At 42.4% G+C, this 18574-nt stretch overlaps 1 protein-coding gene across 1 annotated transcript in view; it reads right to left on the bottom strand.

The window, feature by feature from the left end:
* Positions 1-18574, bottom strand: part of PPM1H (protein phosphatase, Mg2+/Mn2+ dependent 1H) — a 241547-nt gene that overhangs the window by 137003 nt on the left and 85970 nt on the right. The window contains exon 2 of the mRNA XM_028110952.2: positions 16095-16260. Coding sequence (XP_027966753.1) covers positions 16095-16260 — 166 coding nt within the window. The remainder of the gene's footprint in view (positions 1-16094; positions 16261-18574) is intronic.

The raw sequence follows: 18574 nt of genomic DNA on the forward strand, positions 1-18574 counted from the left end.
GGGATCCTAAGAGCTGCCCAAATTGAGAACCCCTGGTCTAACAGAAAGGGGGCCACTAAGCAGTTCCAGAAACTCTCATCCTAGGCTCAGATCTGCCATCGGTTGTGTGACCCTGGATGAGTCACTTACATCTCCCTGAACTGACCAGAACAGCAGTGTTCAAACTGTTTCTTGTTTCCGAAGTGGTACCTTAGGAAAGAGGAAGTGGGTGTTTAAAGGATAAATAAGTCCCGTTGACTATTATTCCAGCCAGGGCAGCACAGATGTGTCAGTTATAAACATCAGGGGTTTGCAAAAGATTTTGGACAAAAGGATTCAACTGTTCATAACAATTTTTGAAAGCTTTTGAACTAGGTAAAACCAAATTCATCAAGAGACTTCAAAATCTTCAGTGTCCTTCTATGGCAGGGAACTTAAAGTGAGGGATGTATTATTTGGGAAACTACAACCACAAAGGGGGCCCTCCCCACATGCTTTAGATGCCAACTCAGCTCTTAAAGCCTACGAGACCATCAGGTAACAGAAACGTCGAGTTACGGGGGCTACAGCACCCTTCCAGTCATTTAATAAACCTTACATAGCAGGCAATATTCTAAATGCTTTATAAATATTAGCTCATTTAATCCTACCACAATCCATCCTGGGAAGAGTCACCCTATGACGTGTGGTTATCATTCCCATTTTATAGAGGAGGAAAAGGAGGAACAGAGAGTCTAACTGTTTAAGGGTACCACCTAAGGGACACAGCTGGGAGCAGGTTCCATGCTCTGAGCCAACAACCCCTTGCCCAGCTGAATAACCCTCATGCACACTCTACCCGCCCCTGGAGGGAATGCTTGCTCTAATGTACACGTGCCACTCAGATCTGCTTCTCCTCTCTGCAACCTGAGTTGTAACCAGAGTGATTTTTTCTAAAACACAAAATCTGACCAGGTTTCTTTTATCAGCCTAACCTCCTCCTTCGGCTGGCTCCAGCCTGAGCCAGTTTGCAATCTGTCTGATTCTCTCTTCACATTCTGTCACTCCAAATCCCACCCACCAAACTATGGCACTTGTAGCTCATCACAAACCACCCTCATCCTTTGCCTGACCTCCCCCACCCCAACTATCTCTTAGTACTTATCTTAAATATCACCTCCTCCTGGAAGCTCCACTGCATCCTCAGCCCACCCCTAATGCAGCATTCATCAAATAGTGCATGTTTGTCTGGTCACCTGCTTGGGCAATGATAAACTGAAAGAATATTGTGGAAAAAGGGAGCAACTTTTATGCAGTGCAGGTGAAAAGGGGATTTTATATGGCCCATGCAGACAGTGGCCTGATTAAGATCAACCTCGAGGGCTAAGTCAGGTTGGAGTGAGATTCTGGGGTCAAGGCAGACCAAGGAGCTTCAATTTGAAGTGCCTCTGCATGGAAGAACAAGGTGACAGCCGGGCTTAAGGAGCGCCAATCCCATGGCATTCTGCGGTACGCTGCAAGAAGGAAGCACTAGAATTTAAGAGGCTCACAGAGAACTGTCCTGAGGCAAAGAGGACCTAGGTCAGGATGGGATTGATGGGCCTAGAGAGGACATTAATGACTTCATGAGACATTTCAAAGAGCAGTATGAGGCTGGAATGGGCTGTATGGTGTTTGAAATGAAACCAAGATCATAACAAAGAATACAAATCTACTTTTGAAAGTGGCATTCTCAAACAGGATGTGCCATACGTTTATTTTGAAAAAGATACAAGGACCCCTTCTCCCTCACCCCCTTCTCTATTCAAAACAATGCCATCAAATGCCATCAGGTAGGAATGTATGGTTTGATGTATAAAATCCGATCTGAGAACCTTGAGGAAAGAACAATTCCCAAACGTCACACCAGCATCAAGGGCCTACATCAATGTCAGGGGTGAATCTACAAGAGAGGTCTGAAAGATCACAAGTAGTATGAACATGATGCTTTTAAAGCATCTCCAATCTTCAATTTAATTGCAAACACACATCTATTTCATCATTGCATAGATGAGAACTTTCAATGACTCCCTACTGCCTTGGGTCTCCTACATGCTCACATGGCTTATGGGTCTTGCATGATCTAGTTGCTACTCCTTCCCCAGTGTCCTCTCTTGCTCTTTGTCAGTGGTCCTGATCTAGGCATCCTAGATGTAGGGCCCTGGGAATCTCACAGGTGCTCCAAGTAAACCAAAGGGACAAGACACTGCCTTCTCTGTGCCTCCTGCCTTGTTGAGCCTTATGGTCCTTCAGGGCCAGTTTAAAAGACACACACACACACACACACACACACACACACACACACACACACACACACTCTCTCTCTCTCTCTCTCTCTCTCTCTCTCTCCGGAGTCTCCCCGCCAAGGAAGATTAAAAAAAAAACATGTACCATATCCGTCTCTCTGGAGGACTGCACTGCTGAAAACCACACACTTTCTTCAGCTCCTATGCACTGCTGGAACGGATGTATAATCCACTATTGCTATATCCTTTGAACCAGTGACCAAAAGGCTAGGCAGGTGCGTGGGAACAGGGGGAGCTGTGTTCACCACCTGCCTGGCTCAAGCGAAGGTACCAAAGAAGGAAGTGAAGGCTATGGCTCCTTTCAACAACCTCTGCCCACCCTGCCACACACACCCACCCTACCACCCCTCCCACGATTGGTCATTTTAGAAGGAATACCTCCTCAGTTTGGTATTAGCTCAGAGAAGAACATTTTGAGTTTGTATGGTAAATACACAGGGTTTCAGGTTTTACATATTCTAATAGTACAAGGCCTACTTCATCACTGGTGTCAATATACCAACACACCGTCGTTATTTTAAAAGTTGGGTAATTTATGTATGCACTTTCAGATGAGTTAACACAAATCCTATCTGTTGTGATCTGTCTTAGCACAGAAAGAGCACAGGCTTTAAGCCAAGTCCAACTAGGGTTCGGGAATTTACTACTATGTGATCTTGGGCACATTTCTTAACTCCTCTCACCTGTTTCCTTATTTAAAGAACAAGATGAAACCAGGACACAGACTTAAGTAAGGATTCATTCATTTAATGCATGTCTCAGAGTCTCCTATGTGCCAGGCTTATACTGGTCACTGGGAAGGTAGCAGAGAGGAAGAAAAAAACCATATTGCCAAACTCCTGAAGCTAACGGTCTAGAATGTGAACAGGTAACTACAAGCGTGCTAGAGAGGGGAAGTATGGGGTGCCACAGGAGTGGATAATATGTATTAAATGTTCAGACCACCGTGGGTTATGGGAGGGGGAAAGAGTAGGACCATAACGAGATAACACAAGGAAGTGCTATGTAGTGATGGGAATGTTGTATCCTGGTTGTGGTGACAATCATATGAAGCTATATATATGTTGAAATTCATAAAACTGCACACCAAAAGGTTAATTATACATATAATTTTTAAAAATAATAAAATGTGTAGCAGTGTCCAGCATATAAAGGAACAACAACAAACCCTACAATAGTAATTACTCACACTCGCTATTAAATGGCCCGGGGGAACAATGAGCAGGCAGGGCGCAGTAAGAGTTCCCGTAACCAGGGAGAGCAAGCCACACACTTTAGCTCCTTACTTTCAACTCTGCCAGATGGGGTGTTCATGTCCCTCCACTGGACAGCTTCTGTGCCTTCTCTTCTTCTTAAATTACTTCCCCTCTGAGAAGTCCAAGTTCTAAGGACGCCTAATGACTACCCACCATGTTTAATCCCCACCACACCACCATAATATGGGCATCATCATCCCATTCCACCAGGGATTTAACCAGGACACCATTAAGGAACTCCTTCGACGTGGTGAGGCCAGGATGCGAACCCAGTCCTTCAGATTCCAAATTAGGGGATCTTTCCAATTTCCCAGTATATTCAAGTCTGTGTCATTATCTCCCTGGCTTCTGTTACTCTGTAGCCTTTAGCACTTCAGCACCATTTTCCCTTGCTGCTTATTAGTAATTGCCTACACATCCTGGGCCATCAGCCGATTACCAAAACTTCAGACAGTGGCCCCGCATTAATCTCTGGTAGTATCAGAAAACGTTGTTGGGGCACCAGCCCGGGATGCAAAGTTCTACGCCTGAAAAGTAAACCCTCTCAAATTTAGAGTAACACGCTCTTGAACATGCTCTTGACATAATGAATTTCAAAATTACTATTATATTTTAACAAATGTCTACCTTGTTTTTGCTCCAGATGAACAGGAGTTAAATATGTACTCCACTTTAAGAAAAGCAGTATCAGACCCTTTCCTGACTGACCACACACTTAAATTTGGCAGCCATCACTTATGTCTTACAAAAGAATAACTCTGAAGCCATTTTCTTATTGCATTCTGATTTACTCCCCGCCCCACCAAAGAAAGAAAAAGTCTTGTATGTAACGTACAACACACACACACTCCCACCCCTTTTCGGGGATACATCTGCAGCCAGATAAAGGAAGACTTCAGAAGGTGACAAATTGGGAGCTTAAAGCTCACAGTTTCTGTTTCAGGATTTCTCTGAAGCAGGCCTGATGTTACATCCTTCTTTTTTAAAAGTTGTAGAAACTGACTTTTAATAATATTTGCTTATTCTCTTTTTCCCATTTTCATGATCATCTATAATGACAGAACTTAAATTAATGAGTTTTGACTGGGAAGGGCCCGTTGGGCCTTTCAACAAAGTAAGCCTGCTCCAAACAGAAATGGATCCACCGCACCGGCTCCTGACATAATTTCTAATACAAGCCGCCTGCATCCACTCAGCTTCAGGTGCAGTAACAGCACAGCTAAGCCAGGGTGTCAGAAATCAGCAGCCCACCCTGTAGCTCTACCGAGAAAGGGGCCACATTATGTGCACCTCAGCTCCGGGAATCCGCAGGCTCGAGAGCCTTCGTGAGCCATCTGGGAGGCAGCGAGATAGCCCCTCTTGTGGTGTGCTGACACAAAAGGGGACGTTCTAGGCAAAGCCTCAGGCAGTTCCTGTGGCTCCTGACAGGAGTGCTGAGATGTGAGGCAGGAGACACAAAGAAAACCAAGGAATGAGGCTTGACCCCTCTGTACCAGGGTCAAGAAACCAGGGCGCTCTGTTCCCTCACTCTCTGCGCTGCCCGGAGCTCTCACAGAGCGCAAGCCCCCCTTCATCGCCCCTCCCGCCGCCAGAGAGCACGCAAAGCTGAGGGGGACTTACAGACGATCCGCCAGCAAGTCCCGGGAAATGACAGATTCTTTAATGTTTTTTTCCGCCTAAAGCTGGAGAAGAAATTAAGCGTCGCTAGTATTTCTCACAGAAACTGACACTGGCGCCCCCCCGTGGTACGTAAGTCAGCCGGCTCCACGTCAAGCCCGGGACACTGGCGTTCTGACGCACCCCCTCGGCTTGGGCATATCGCGACTCACTGCTTGATCCCTGTGTCCCCAGGTAAGTGGTCTCACGCATCGTATTACTAAGTTTTTAACTAAATCGTCCCTCCTAACGTGGACAGGCTTTTTAAAAATCCGTGCACAGAAACTGCTGATAGAAAACACGAGCAAACGAGAACATGTCCCACCTGGCACATCTTACTCCAAGTAATGACCATCTAGTCCTATCTGACAACGGTAGCAATCGTTCTAATCAAAAGTATCTGAAATGCTCAAAGAGACAGCTGAAATATGGAATTACCCTTGCTATTGTTAATGATGAATTCTGCCTTGAGATATTAGCTAATGGGAATGTGAAGTCTTTGCCCTTAGACAATAAATGAATTACTGTGGGAAAAATATTTAGAACAATGCCTGGCATATGATAAAAATCATATGACTGTTAGCAGTTATTTTAAAATGTTGCCTTTTCATCTTTATTGCCTTTAAATTATTTTTTAAATATTTAATATATTTGTATAATTACTAAATGTGCATTATATGGATATATAAGTAGTATCGTTATATAGCATTAAATGAACAAATATGTTGAGGGTACATACTCATACATATGGTCTGGAGATTGCTACTCTAGAAATAGTTTTCTATGGAAATAAGTGGTTCTCCTCTTAGTCGTCTTCCTTGAAGATACAAGTAACTCAGCTCATTTGACACTCATTTTCCCTACCCTACACCAAACGGTTCTGGAATTTAGAAATCTAAGGAGGGGCCATATCAATAACATGAAAAGAGTACCACCAAGGTGGAAATCCCACTTTGAGTTAAATCCCATGATTGTTTTTACAGAAGGCTTCATATGAGCACAGGATGTTCTTGCCTCCCTCCTTTCTCACTGCCAAAGGAAAAGAATTTTATTTATTTCTCATTGGGCAATCAGAGAGTTACCATATTCTGATTCCCCACTCTAAGCTACTATATGGCTTGATTTCCATAGTTTCTGGCCAGTTTTCAAGGCATCACAATGAAGATAATTCAGAATCTAGAGGATCTGTTTCAGGCATTTCATTCACAGGGCTTGACTGAAATCTCCAGGTTTGTTTTTTTTTTAAGATGTTATTTATTTATTTGAGAGAGAGAGAGAGCATGTGAGGGGGGGAGGGTCAGAGGGAGAAGCAGACTCCCCTCTGAGCAGGGAGCCTGATGCGGGACTCGATCCCGGGACTCCAGCCAGGTTCATGACCTGAGCTTAACCAACTGAGCCACCCAGGTGCCCCAAAATCTCCAGTTCTAATCCCCAGGGTAACACACAGCAAAGGGAGAAAAGTAAGCCATGACCAAGGAGACGCAGGAAATTTGAGTAACTTCATGCAAGTCATCCCTAGGGCCCACCCTCTATTGCTGTGCACTTGGCATCATGCCTTTGTAGCATACTTTATTTTTTAACCATACCTCTTTTTGACTAAATTAAGATGTTTTGTTCCCCACTAGGAAAGAATGCTTAAGTTTCATGGACTTAAAAATGAGGACTGCTTCCTCCTCAGAATCTGACGATATGAAATGCAGATTTCTTTGTTGCAATCCCTCCACTTTATGAGACAGTAAGATGTAGGACACATTTAGTAGTTTGGTTTTTGTTTTTAAATGGCAATTTAAATGGTCCCTTTGTTCAATTTTTATTTTAAAAAAGCTAATTAAAATTTTTTATTCATGTATAATTAACATGCAGTGTTATATTCATTGCAGGTGCACAATATAGTGATTCAACAGTTCTATACACTACTCAGTGCTCCTCATGACAAGTGGGCTCTTGATTCCCTTTACCTATTTCACCCATCCCCCCCACCCTCCTCCCCTCTGGCAACCACCAGTTTGTTCTCTGTCCTTAAGAGTCTTTTTTGTCTTTTTTGTTTGTATTTGTTTGGGTTCTTAAATTACACAAGTGAAATCAGAATATTTGTCTTGCTCTGACTTACTTCACTTAGCATTATAACCTCCAGATTCATCCATGTTGTTGCAAATGGCAAGATCTCATTCTTTTTTATGGCTTGGCTATTGTAAATAACACTGCAGTAAACATAGGGGTGCATATATATTTTCAAATTCAGGATTTAATTTACTTTGGGTAAATACCCAGGAGAATTATTGGATCATATGGTAACTCTATTTTTAATTTTTTGAGGAACCTCTCTACTGTTTTCCACAGTGACTGCACAAATTTTCGTTCCCACCAACTGCGCGAGGGTTCTTTTTTCTCCACATCCTCGCCAACACTTGCTATTTCTTTTAGTCATTCTGTCCCATCTTAAAAACATTATTAAAGAAATATTAATTTCTGAGAGACAGGAATTATGATGTTTGTGACAGTTTTGTGTTGTGATTTACTCAAAAATCACCTCAGAAATGTTCTCAAACTATTATTTTACACATCAAAAACTCCCCCAAACTAGGTTACGGTAAGTGGTGCCTGAGTGGCTCAGTCGGTTGAGCATCTGACTCTTAATTTTGGCTCAGGTCATGGTCTCAGGGTTGTGACGTCGGGCTCCGCACTGGGCGGAGATTCTCTCTCTCTCCCTCTGACCCCCCCCCCCTCAAAAAAAGATAGGTTATGGTAAAAACATAAGTAATGTGAAATAATACTGAAATGCAGCTGCAAACTCCACTATGAGAACAACAACAGATAACATTACTTGAACATTTACTACATGTGAGGTAGTATTCTAAGCACTTTTCATATTTTTAACTCATTCAGTTCAAACAACCCTATGAGATAGGTGCTATTATCCCCAATGTACAGATGAGGAAACTGAGGCACTGAGAGGTCAACTCATTTGCGTAAGATCACTAACGTCTAGTAAGTGGCAGCACTCAGACACACATTATTATCCAATCAGAAGACTTTTTCTTCTTGCCATGGTTTCATGCAAACAACAGTTTTTCTATGTTAGCAAGAAAAAATGGACTATAAGGACAGTAAGATGATAAACAATTTCATGTCCATTCTGTTCTTCACCTGAGTAAGAGCTGTTACCCAGCTTCTGAGCTGACAGGAGAAAGTGCTAAATAACTCCTGAGTCAGGGGTACCTGGGTGGCTCAGTTGGTTGAGCTCAGGTTCAGCTCAGGTCATGATCCCAGGGTCCTTGGATCAAGCCCCACATCTCGCTCCCTGCTCAGTGGGGAGTCGGCTTCTCCCTCTCCCTCTGCCCCTTCTCCCCACCTCTCTGTCAAATAAACAAATAAAACCTTTAAAAAACTCCTAAATCAAAAAAGAAATCACAATAGAAATGAGAAAATATTTAGCATCAAATTATACTGAAATTATACACATCATTAGGAGTTATTCCTCCTTTATTTCACCCTTTTCCAAGGAGATTTCTCTGCCACATTTCCCAACAGCTAATGGATGAAGAGGCAGCATGTCACAAGAGACCAGATTGCCTCAGTTGACTCCAAGCTCCATACTTTACAGCTCTGTGCCTCCACTTCTTCCTCATCAGTAAAATAAAGATAATGATAGCACATACTTATGTACATATTATCAGGTTAAATGAATCAGTATTGGGCAAAGGACTGAGATCAGTATCATGTCTGGCACATGAATGCTGAGTACTGTATTAAAGAAAAAAGAAGAAGAAAAATTCTCAAGAGGTTATCACTCTTGCCCATTTTCTTCCCCATCTAAAGCTGTGGGGAAATCAAATTATAATGAAACGAGAAAAAAATTCCATCTTAGCACCATTTATTTTCCTTTAGCCTTAAGGTGTGCCACAGTGGGAAAAATCTGTTGTGGAACCAAGTTCGAGTTGCATTCCCAGCTACTATGGACATCTCAGTCAAATCTGGTCTTCAGAGAAAACCAACACCCATGGAGGAGGGAACTGTAAAACCACTCTGACATTAGCCTGGTTCTAAAGTCACCCTTCTTCACCATTGGCAAGAGTTCGAGTCCCAGAACTAAGAGAGAAGAGTTTTTCAGAGAAACCACTGCACTCCTGCTTCAGAAAATCTAAGGAGATAAATTAAAAGGTTATGTTTTCTTGACTTACACAAAACAAAGACCTTAACTAGAGGGAAAATTTAGAGTAATACATGAGAAAACTAAAAGGCTCCTCCCCTTGTTTTTTATAGCTGACATTATTGCAGGAAGCAGACTGCCAAATGAGGGCCAAATATTCCAGAAGGGCTGGAACCCTCAGCAACCTTCATTAATACTCTCGGGGGTGAACGAGTCCTTCTTACAGAAAATAAATGAAACGAACAGCAAATCTTCTGTTCAAAGAGTTGAAATAGCCCCTTCTCATTTCCCTTTTACCTCTCCCCCTCCCTCCCAATTTGATCCTACTTGCCTTGAATTCCCATAGTACTGTTTATCCTCCAGGGAGAAAGATAATCAGCTTTCCTCTCCCCTGATGAGCCTGGCCACAATGTGGACACAGCCATCTCCTGTTATTGTAATTAGACACTGAGCTAACAGATACTGAAACCCCATACTTTGATGTGTTTTGACTAAATTAAACAACATAAGGGTGCTCCTAAGGAAAGAGACTTGGAATGCATGTATCCACAGTCTAGTCTTAAACCAGAAACAATCTGTTCCAAATAGGCAGTCAGATGTGGGGGGTTATTGCACAATGTCCTATCTCCCACCTACACAACTTAGAAGATCTTCTTCTCTTAATACTAAGGCTCTAAGATGCCCTTAGGAGTGAATTTCTTCTCCCTCCTCAGAGAAGTCAGCTAGTATTTTCCTCTTTTTACCTCATTGCTAAAATGACCAGATACTTGGGTTATGAAAAGCAAAAGCCTTTGGGAAAGTTAGGTTTTCCCTCACAGGGGACCCTCAGTATGGTAGATAAAGACTACTTCAAATCTCCCAAAGCAGAGAAAACCTAATCATGGTGATTAGTTCCTACAAATCTTGATCTGGTTAATTAAAATGCCTTCAGTGGGAGGCAGATGGGAGGCTAGTGGATAAGGTGTTGCCCTCAACAAGCTTACAGCATCTTTCCTAAGAGAAAATTCTGAGAGTGTCCTTTGGAAATGCTAGCATTTTAGATTCCCTCTTTCCTTAAAAGCTACCCACCCGATGTCCCCAAATCATCAGAGGCACAGGAATGTCAGGAGGCTTGCACACTGCCACAGAGTACCTGTTTCCTGCCAGCCTGCCTGAGGGATTATGGCTCCTCACATGTAAACCACCCAGTGGTGGTACAGGAAAATTCCACCCTGAACTTGTCATAGAAAATACCCTTCTCCACTTTATAGCCTCTTCACCAGATATCTCAAAATTTCTTTTCCTTATTCTTCAAAAAAGAAATATTTTCATTTCACTATTTCACTCAATTCTAATTTTAAAAAAACTGGATTTATTACTATTTTTGTAAGGGAGAACACAGTAATTCAACCATATCCCTTGCATTTCTTTAGGCTAAACTACTACAGTGCAGAACACTTTGAAATTTTTATTTGTATCTCTTTTAAGTTTAGATACAAACATTGCTTCTTTAGCTCCAGATGTGTTGCTTTTATATGTAGATGGAATCTGAAATTAACTTGTGATTTTTTTTTGTAAGGTGCTGATGTCAAGAACTTAGCAAGTGCTATAGGAAACAACACTCCTTCAGTAAATGCCTCAGGGAAACCAGGAGAGGCAGAACATAGTTTATATTATTTTATCCACCAATTTTTTTTAAGTTTTTTTTTTTTAAAGATTTTATTTATTTATTCATGACAGACAGGGAGAGAGAGAGAGGCAGAGGGAGAAGCAGGCTCCCCGCTGAGCAGAGAACCCGATGTGGGACTCGATCCCAGGACCTTGGGATCATGACCTGAGCCGAAGGCAGATGCTTAACATCTGAGCCACCCAGGCACCCTTTAAGTTTGTTTTAAAATAAGAGGATTAAGTATCGACTCCTTTAACTAAAAAGATTACTTGTCCTAATAAGATAAATAAATCTCTATGAGTTGGCATGAGGGATGGATTAAAGTTGCCTTAAAATCTTTATACCAATAATAATTATCCATAGGAAGAAAAAAGTTATTGCTACCCAGCTGCCCAACTGCCTCTCAGTATAAGAAATGTCATCATATATAAGCTTCAGGACATTTTAGGTTTTCTTCGATCTCCAAGTAAGATGAAGGTGATTAAATTATACATGGAATATCTTCTGGAAATTTGACTTTAAGTTGTTGGCGATGAGAAGTCAAGAAAGGAGGGAGAAAATTTTTTAAAAACATTTATTTATTTGAGAGAGAGAGAGAGAGCTCATGAGCAAGGGGAGGAGCAGAGTGAGAAGGACAAGCAGACTGTGTTGCACACGGAGCCCGATGTGGGGTTCAAACTCACAATCCTGAGATCAAGAGAGTCGGATGCGTAACCAACTAAGCCACCCAAGCTCGCTTTTTTAAATCACAGCTCAGATGTCACTTTCTCCAGGAACCATTCCCTAATCTGACCCATTCCCTCTCTCCTCTGTTGTTCCCCAAACCACCGGTAACCCACCCATCTGAGTTAAGCTTCCAAACAACCTGGATTTTTTAAATCTTTCTCCTAAAACTCACTCCACTGTATCACTGCTGATTGACTCTCGCCCTCCTCAACTCCGCTCTAGGAGGACTGGAACTGTACTGAGTTCATCTCACCCCCAAGGCAGTCTCAGCGCTCAATACATGTCTGGTAGGCAAAGGGACAGATGCACAGAGGGGGAAGGGAGCAGAGCCACCTTATTTGTCCCCTGCAGATGATTTGTGCTATGCCCTATACTGTCACTACCCTTTCTAAGCACTACTGTATTTGAGTTAAGGGGTGTCTTCTAAATGGGAAAAGTCACTGGGTTCCTTTAAGCAGTATATCCAGCATGCCCTGCTAGCAAATTGTTCATTCACAGTAGAAGCCAAAGTCATGATAGCCTTCCAGGTCCTGCTAGATGGCCTCACCTCACTCTCACTGCCTTTCGGACAACATCTCTTGCAATCCTGACTTCACTCTCTCTGCGCCAACCACAGGGGCCTCCTCGCTGATTCTTGACAACACCAGGCCTCTTCCTGCCTCACGGTCCTTGCGGTTGTCTAGAAAGTCAGAAAGCTCTCCCTCCAAATAGCTGAACTTTCCAGTCTGTGCCCGAACATCACCTTCTTAGTGGCACCTTCTTTAACCACCCGTGCACCTCACACTTCCTATATGCCTGCATCTCTGCTTTGTTCTTCTCCAATAGCATTTAGTATCTGCCATGGGATACATTTTAATTGTTGGTCTCCTGCAAGGGATGTAAGTTCCCTGTAGGTAAGGACTTTTGTCAATTTTATTCCCTGCTGAATCCTCAGCATCTAGTTTCTGATACACAGCAAGTGCTCAGGGGTTTACGTGGCACAGCAAGTCATGGTTTTCAAGCTTTTAAAAAGTAGTGCAAACAACAAGAAAACAGACCACCTAATTTAAAAATGGGGAAAGGACTCAAATATGGAATAAATAAATATTGAATAAAGAACACTTGATGTTTCTCTTAAGAAGCTACATCTGGCCAATAAGCACATAAAAAGATGCTCAACATACTAATCATTAGGGAAATACAAAACCACAATGAGATACCACTTCACACCCATTAGGATGGCTACTTAAAAAAAAAAAAAAAAACATCAGAAATCAACAAGTGTTGGCAAGAATGCAGCAAAACTGGAACCCTGTGCATTGCTGGTTGTAATGGAAAATGATGCAGCTGCTGTAGAAAACAGTATGGCAGCTCCTCAAAAAATTAAACAGAATTACCGTATCATCCAGCAATTCCACTCTGGCCATAAATCCTAAAGAACCGAAAGCAGGGACTGACAGCTATCTGTAGATCCATGTTTATAGCAATATTATTCACAGATGGAAGCAAGTGTCCATCGATGGACAAACTGATAAACAAACTGGTGTGTACACATGGGAATGGAATATTATTCAGTCTTAACAAAGAATGAAATTTGGCACATTCTACAACATGGATGAATCTTGAAGACATTATAAGTGAAATAAACCAGACACAAAATGACAAATATTGTATGATTCCACTTTATATGAGGTACCTAGAGTAGTCAAATTTATAGAGAAACAAGTAGAATAGTAACTGGCAGGGGCTGGGGATAGGGAGGAATGGCGGTCAGGGTTTAATGGGCACAGAGTTTCAATTTCAGAAAAAGTTCTGGAGATGGATGGCAGCAAATGGTAATAAGGTGTTTGATGCCACTAAACTGTGTACCTAAAAATGGGTTAAAATGGTAAATTTTATGTTATGTATAATTTCCCACAGTTAAAAAATGGCAGCACAGCTTTTGCCTTAAACTCTAATAAAAAGCCGGGCGCCTGGGTGGCTCAGTTGTTAAGCGTCTGCCTTCGGCTCAGGTCATGATCCCAGGGTTCTGGGATCGAGCCCCGCATCGGGCTCCCTGCTCCGCGGGAAGCCTGCTTCTCCCTCTCCCACTCCCCCTGCTTGTGTTCCCTCTCTCGCTGAATCTCTCTCTGTCAAATAAATAAATAAAATCTTAAAAAAAAAAAAACTCTAATAAAAAGCCTAACACGTACAGCAGATAGAAATGAAGTGGCTGCACCTAAAGCAGGAAATGGAGGGCAGGAAGGGTCCACTCTGCTTGGCACCTCCTCGCTGCCTCCTGGAACAAGGACCCCACAGAGCTTCAGGACAATCACAGGCGAGGTTCATGGCTCCATCCTAAAGTTCTTAGGCACTGGTTTCACAGGTCTTTTTTTTTCAAAAAGATTTATTTATTTATAAGAGGGGGGTGGAAGAGGGACAGAGGGAGAAGGAGAATCTTTTTTTTTAAGATTTTTAAAAGTTTGAGAGAAAGAGAAGGGGATGAGGGGCAGAGGGAGAAGCAGGCTCCCCACTGACCAGGGAGCACCACACGGGGCTCAAACCCAGGACCCTGGGATCATGACCTGAGCCAACGGCAGATGCTTTACTGACTGAGCCACCCAGGTGCCCTGGGGAGGGAGAATTTTAAGCAGGCTCTACGCTCAGTGGGGAGAGCCCGACTCGGGGCTCGATCAAACAACTCTGAAATCATGACCTGAGCTGAAACCAAGAGTTGGACACTTAACTGACTGAGCCACCCAGGTGCCCCTGGTTTCACTGTTCTTAAGGAAAGGTTAAGTTAAAAAGTTATTCCTGGCTCCATTTCTAGGAGGAACTTAGCAACAAGGAAAAATGACATCACCAACTGGCCTTGGGCCAAATGTCAATGCTGACTAATTTTTACAGAAATCACTTCATATCCCAGTGACAGGGGAGAACTAACAGGGAAAAGAGCAACATGAAGTCACTGGCACCCATATCTAATTATCATCAATATCTCACATTTTCTGAGCCCTTTTCCATTAATAACTCAATCCTCAAAACAATCCTGTCAAATAGGCATGAAGGAAAATTGTGTGACCTCTCACTTTACAAATGGATAAACATACAAAATTCAGTGGACATTATCCACAGAGAATCCCTAAAGTGGAACTGACTTTAGGATAATAATTGCTCACATTTATCAAGGATTTATAAATGAAGACACTGGCTCAACATTTCCACGGACAATGGATTTCATACTTCCAACCAGTCTTTTCCTACCATACTTGGTAGTAGTAACTGTTACTTCTTTTTCTAGGAAACTAAGGCTCAAAGAATAAATAACCGTCCTAAAATTAAATGGTTTGATACATGATGGATGGTGATGGATTGCTGTGAAACCTACTACTCCAGAGCCTGTGCACTTAACCACTATTATTCTGTACTGCCCATCTGAGTCCTTGACTCGGCTCTTTAGGAAAAGCCCAGCCAATGCTTCCTTCAGCCTTGAACACAAGTACAGCTGGTGAGTCTCCATTCGTCACTGTGTTTCTAAGTTGAACGAGTATGAACAAAATAAATCAGTACTCTTATTCCCTGCGCTAAATGCAATGAGATACTATTTCTTACACTGAAAAAAGATTCCTGGATCCTTTCCAATCCTATAAAAATGTATATACAAAAATATCCTCAACATTATTAGAATAAAAAGTCACATTTGGATCATCTCATTCAATTTCTTTTCTGTAAGCTAAATAATCTGCTGGTGGACAGAGTACCAATTACTCCCTATACTTTTGAGTGCTTCTTCAGAACTTTCTGAGGATGTCTGCTTTCTTCTCCAGAAACTGAAGAGAGGAGAAGCGCTTTGTAGCTTGTCAACAAGGCATTCAGTCTGCAGGGCTGCCCCATGGGATGCAAGGGCTTTGGGCCAACTGAAACAGGATTAATTTGGAAGAGCATCAGGCAGAGGCTCCCACTAAACAACTCTAACAGACAGGCAAGCGGAAGAAGGGGGCAAAGCCATGGCAGGGCTGCAAGCCAATGGCTAGAGATCCTTCCATCCCTCAGAAGAGGCTCCCGGAGACCGTCTCCTTCACAAAAATCTTAAAGTGGCTCCTTTACAACCACCAAACAATATATATATTGTATCTCAACAAAATCTATATATGATGTGGGTGTTTTATTTACTCTAAGCGTTAAGAATCTAATCAACACCAGCTCTTCACACGTGTTTGACTTCACACACAGCTTTGACTGTGTGATACCGTGAGTAGAGATGGGCTGCTCCACTAACTCTGGGGACATTGCTTTTTACTCTCCCATTACAGACCAGGATTCAGCTCTAGCACCTTGGGGGGCCAGGGTGCCCATATGCCTCTCACCTGAGAACCGGGGGTGAAGGAGGACCTTACCGAGTTCTCCTTCAGTTGCAGCCCCTCCCCATTGGGAAGGGAGGACCGTCTCTTAGCCGAGTTCCTGTTCGGGGTTGAGGTAATGGCCCCTGCTTTCTTCTTCACAGTGAGAACCTCACAGCTGGCTTGGTCTTCATTATGTGTGCTCTTCCCAGCATTGATAACCCTGCAGAAGAAGCCAGGAAAGTGGTCAGACAGAAATTTCTGGAAGGCTCAGAGCTCAGACTCAAGGGTCAGCCTAGGCAGTCTCCACAACTGGCACAAAACTAAAGCCCTACCTAGTGCACAGGACCCTGTAGTCTTGGTATTTTATGTTCCTGAGTAAACTAATTTTTCTAAAATGGAGTTATATTAGCACACATTAAAACATATCCTAAAGCACTATTTCAAGCCCGGCTCACCCTCCCAGGTGTCTGACAGCTGTGAGCAACCCCACCAATCCATTTTGGTCAAAACACAAGAGACAATCACTCTTCTGGCAATTACCATGAAGATCGATGGGCAGGCTGGGGGGAATTCTGCTGCATTTCTCCAAGTGATAAAGAGCAAAACCCACCATCAATCTTATCAAAGAATAAGGTAGTGCAGTAATTTACAGCACACTGTAAAATCCAAGAGAACAGAGAATCACATTTCACTACTGCCGTGCCCACTTTTGCTTTACTCACAGAGAAGTGAGTGCATCAAAGGTGTATTCTTTTTAAATTATCTTTAATCCTTCATTTTTTTCTCCTATAGAATAATATTCATCACATTGCACCATTACATTAGGCTATAGGGCACTCTGATTTGGTATTATAGCATGTTGATAATGCTTTGGCCTAATTAAGTGTTTTAAGCATAGGAATGCATTAGAAGAACATGCCACATCATTCGTCTACCTTTTCTGTATCAGGTGACTGCAGGTGAACTCTTGGGTTTCAGCATCATTTTCTAATTAAGTAATTAATTAGGAGCTAAAATAGATTTCCCAAAAGACAGAGCTCTCTTTAATTGGCCATTGGCTGTATTTTCTTTTCTTTTTTTTGGTTTGTTTTGTTCTTTTTTTTTAATTTTATTTTATTATGTTAATCACCATACATCACATCATTAGTTTTTGATGTAGTGTTCCATGATTCATTGTTTGCGTATAACACCCAGTGCTCCATGCAGTACGTGTCCTCTTTAATACCCATCACCAGGCTAACCCGTCCTCCCACACCACCCCCAGAACCCTCGGTTTGTTTCCCAGAGTCCATAGTCTCTCATGGTTCATCTCCCCCTCCGATTTCCCCCCCTTTTCTTTTCAAAACTTCAACAGTGTTACAGTAGGTAATAGAATGAATGTAGAGGGGTGGGGAACAGAACTCAGTGGCAAGGAAAGAAAAGATGCTTTTTTTTTTAAGGTGAGACAGCTGGAAGTCTGGAATCCATTCTGTAAGTGTGATGTGTACACCACTCTATCAAGCTGATTGTACTCTCCTAAGTAGGAGATAATCCTTTCCAAATAATTTTTCTTACTTTTGAATTGTGAAATAATTAGACTCAGAGTAAACTGCAACATATTGCAAAGAGTTTCACGCACCTTCCCCCAACTGTATTATTTGACATCCCTACAGCAGAATATCACAACAAACAACTGACACTGATGAAAAATTTTTTATTTTTTTATTTTTATTTATTTTTGAGAGAGAGAGAATGAGAGGGGTGAGGGTCAGAGGGAGAAGCAGACTCCCTGCTAAGCAGGGAGCCCGATGTGGAACTCGATCCCAGGACTCCAGGATCATGACCTGCGCCAAAGGCAGTCACTTAACCAACTCAGCCACCCAGGCGCCCCCTAATGAAAAACTGTTCATCAGACTACAGACCTTATCCAAATTTAACCATTTTTTTTTTTTATCAAATGGCTCTCAGTATTGAAAACTGTGTAGATTTCCATAAGCCAATGAACACTCGCCACAACCGAACAGGAAACAGAGAGCAAATAGGGATCCCAGTGACCCAAGATCTAAGGGAGTATGTTTCGAGCATCCTTCTACAAAACCTTGGGAGTGTATGGACATATTTCAGATGTTTTAACATTTACTTCATTTTTTTTAAAGATTTATTCATTTGAGAGAGAGTGAACGAGAGAGAGAGAGAGAGAGAGAGAGCGAGCGAGCGAGCGCGAGCACACAGGAGCCCAGGGGGGAGGGGCAGAGGGAGAAGGAGAAGTGGACTCCCTGCTGAGCAGGGAGCCCTGTGAGGGGAGCAATCCCAGGACCTGAAGATCATGACCTGAACCTGAGCTGAAGGCAGACGCTTAACTGACTGAGCCACACAGGTATCCCTTAACATTTACTTTATTTTTTAAATGTACATCATTTTGGGAAAAAATGCAATAATTTAGAAGTTCATTCCCATCTGTTACACGTGAACACAGAAATGTTCATGGTCTATATATTCAGGCAGAATTGACTGGTATCACTTGATTGGAAGGAGAAACTTTTTAAAAAATATAT

Source organism: Eumetopias jubatus, unplaced genomic scaffold (genome assembly GCF_037043125.1).
Source record: "Eumetopias jubatus isolate StellerSeaLion01/CBP00866 unplaced genomic scaffold, mEumJub1_p1.0 scaffold_8, whole genome shotgun sequence".
In the NCBI taxonomy this organism is placed as follows: Eukaryota; Metazoa; Chordata; class Mammalia; order Carnivora; family Otariidae; genus Eumetopias; species Eumetopias jubatus.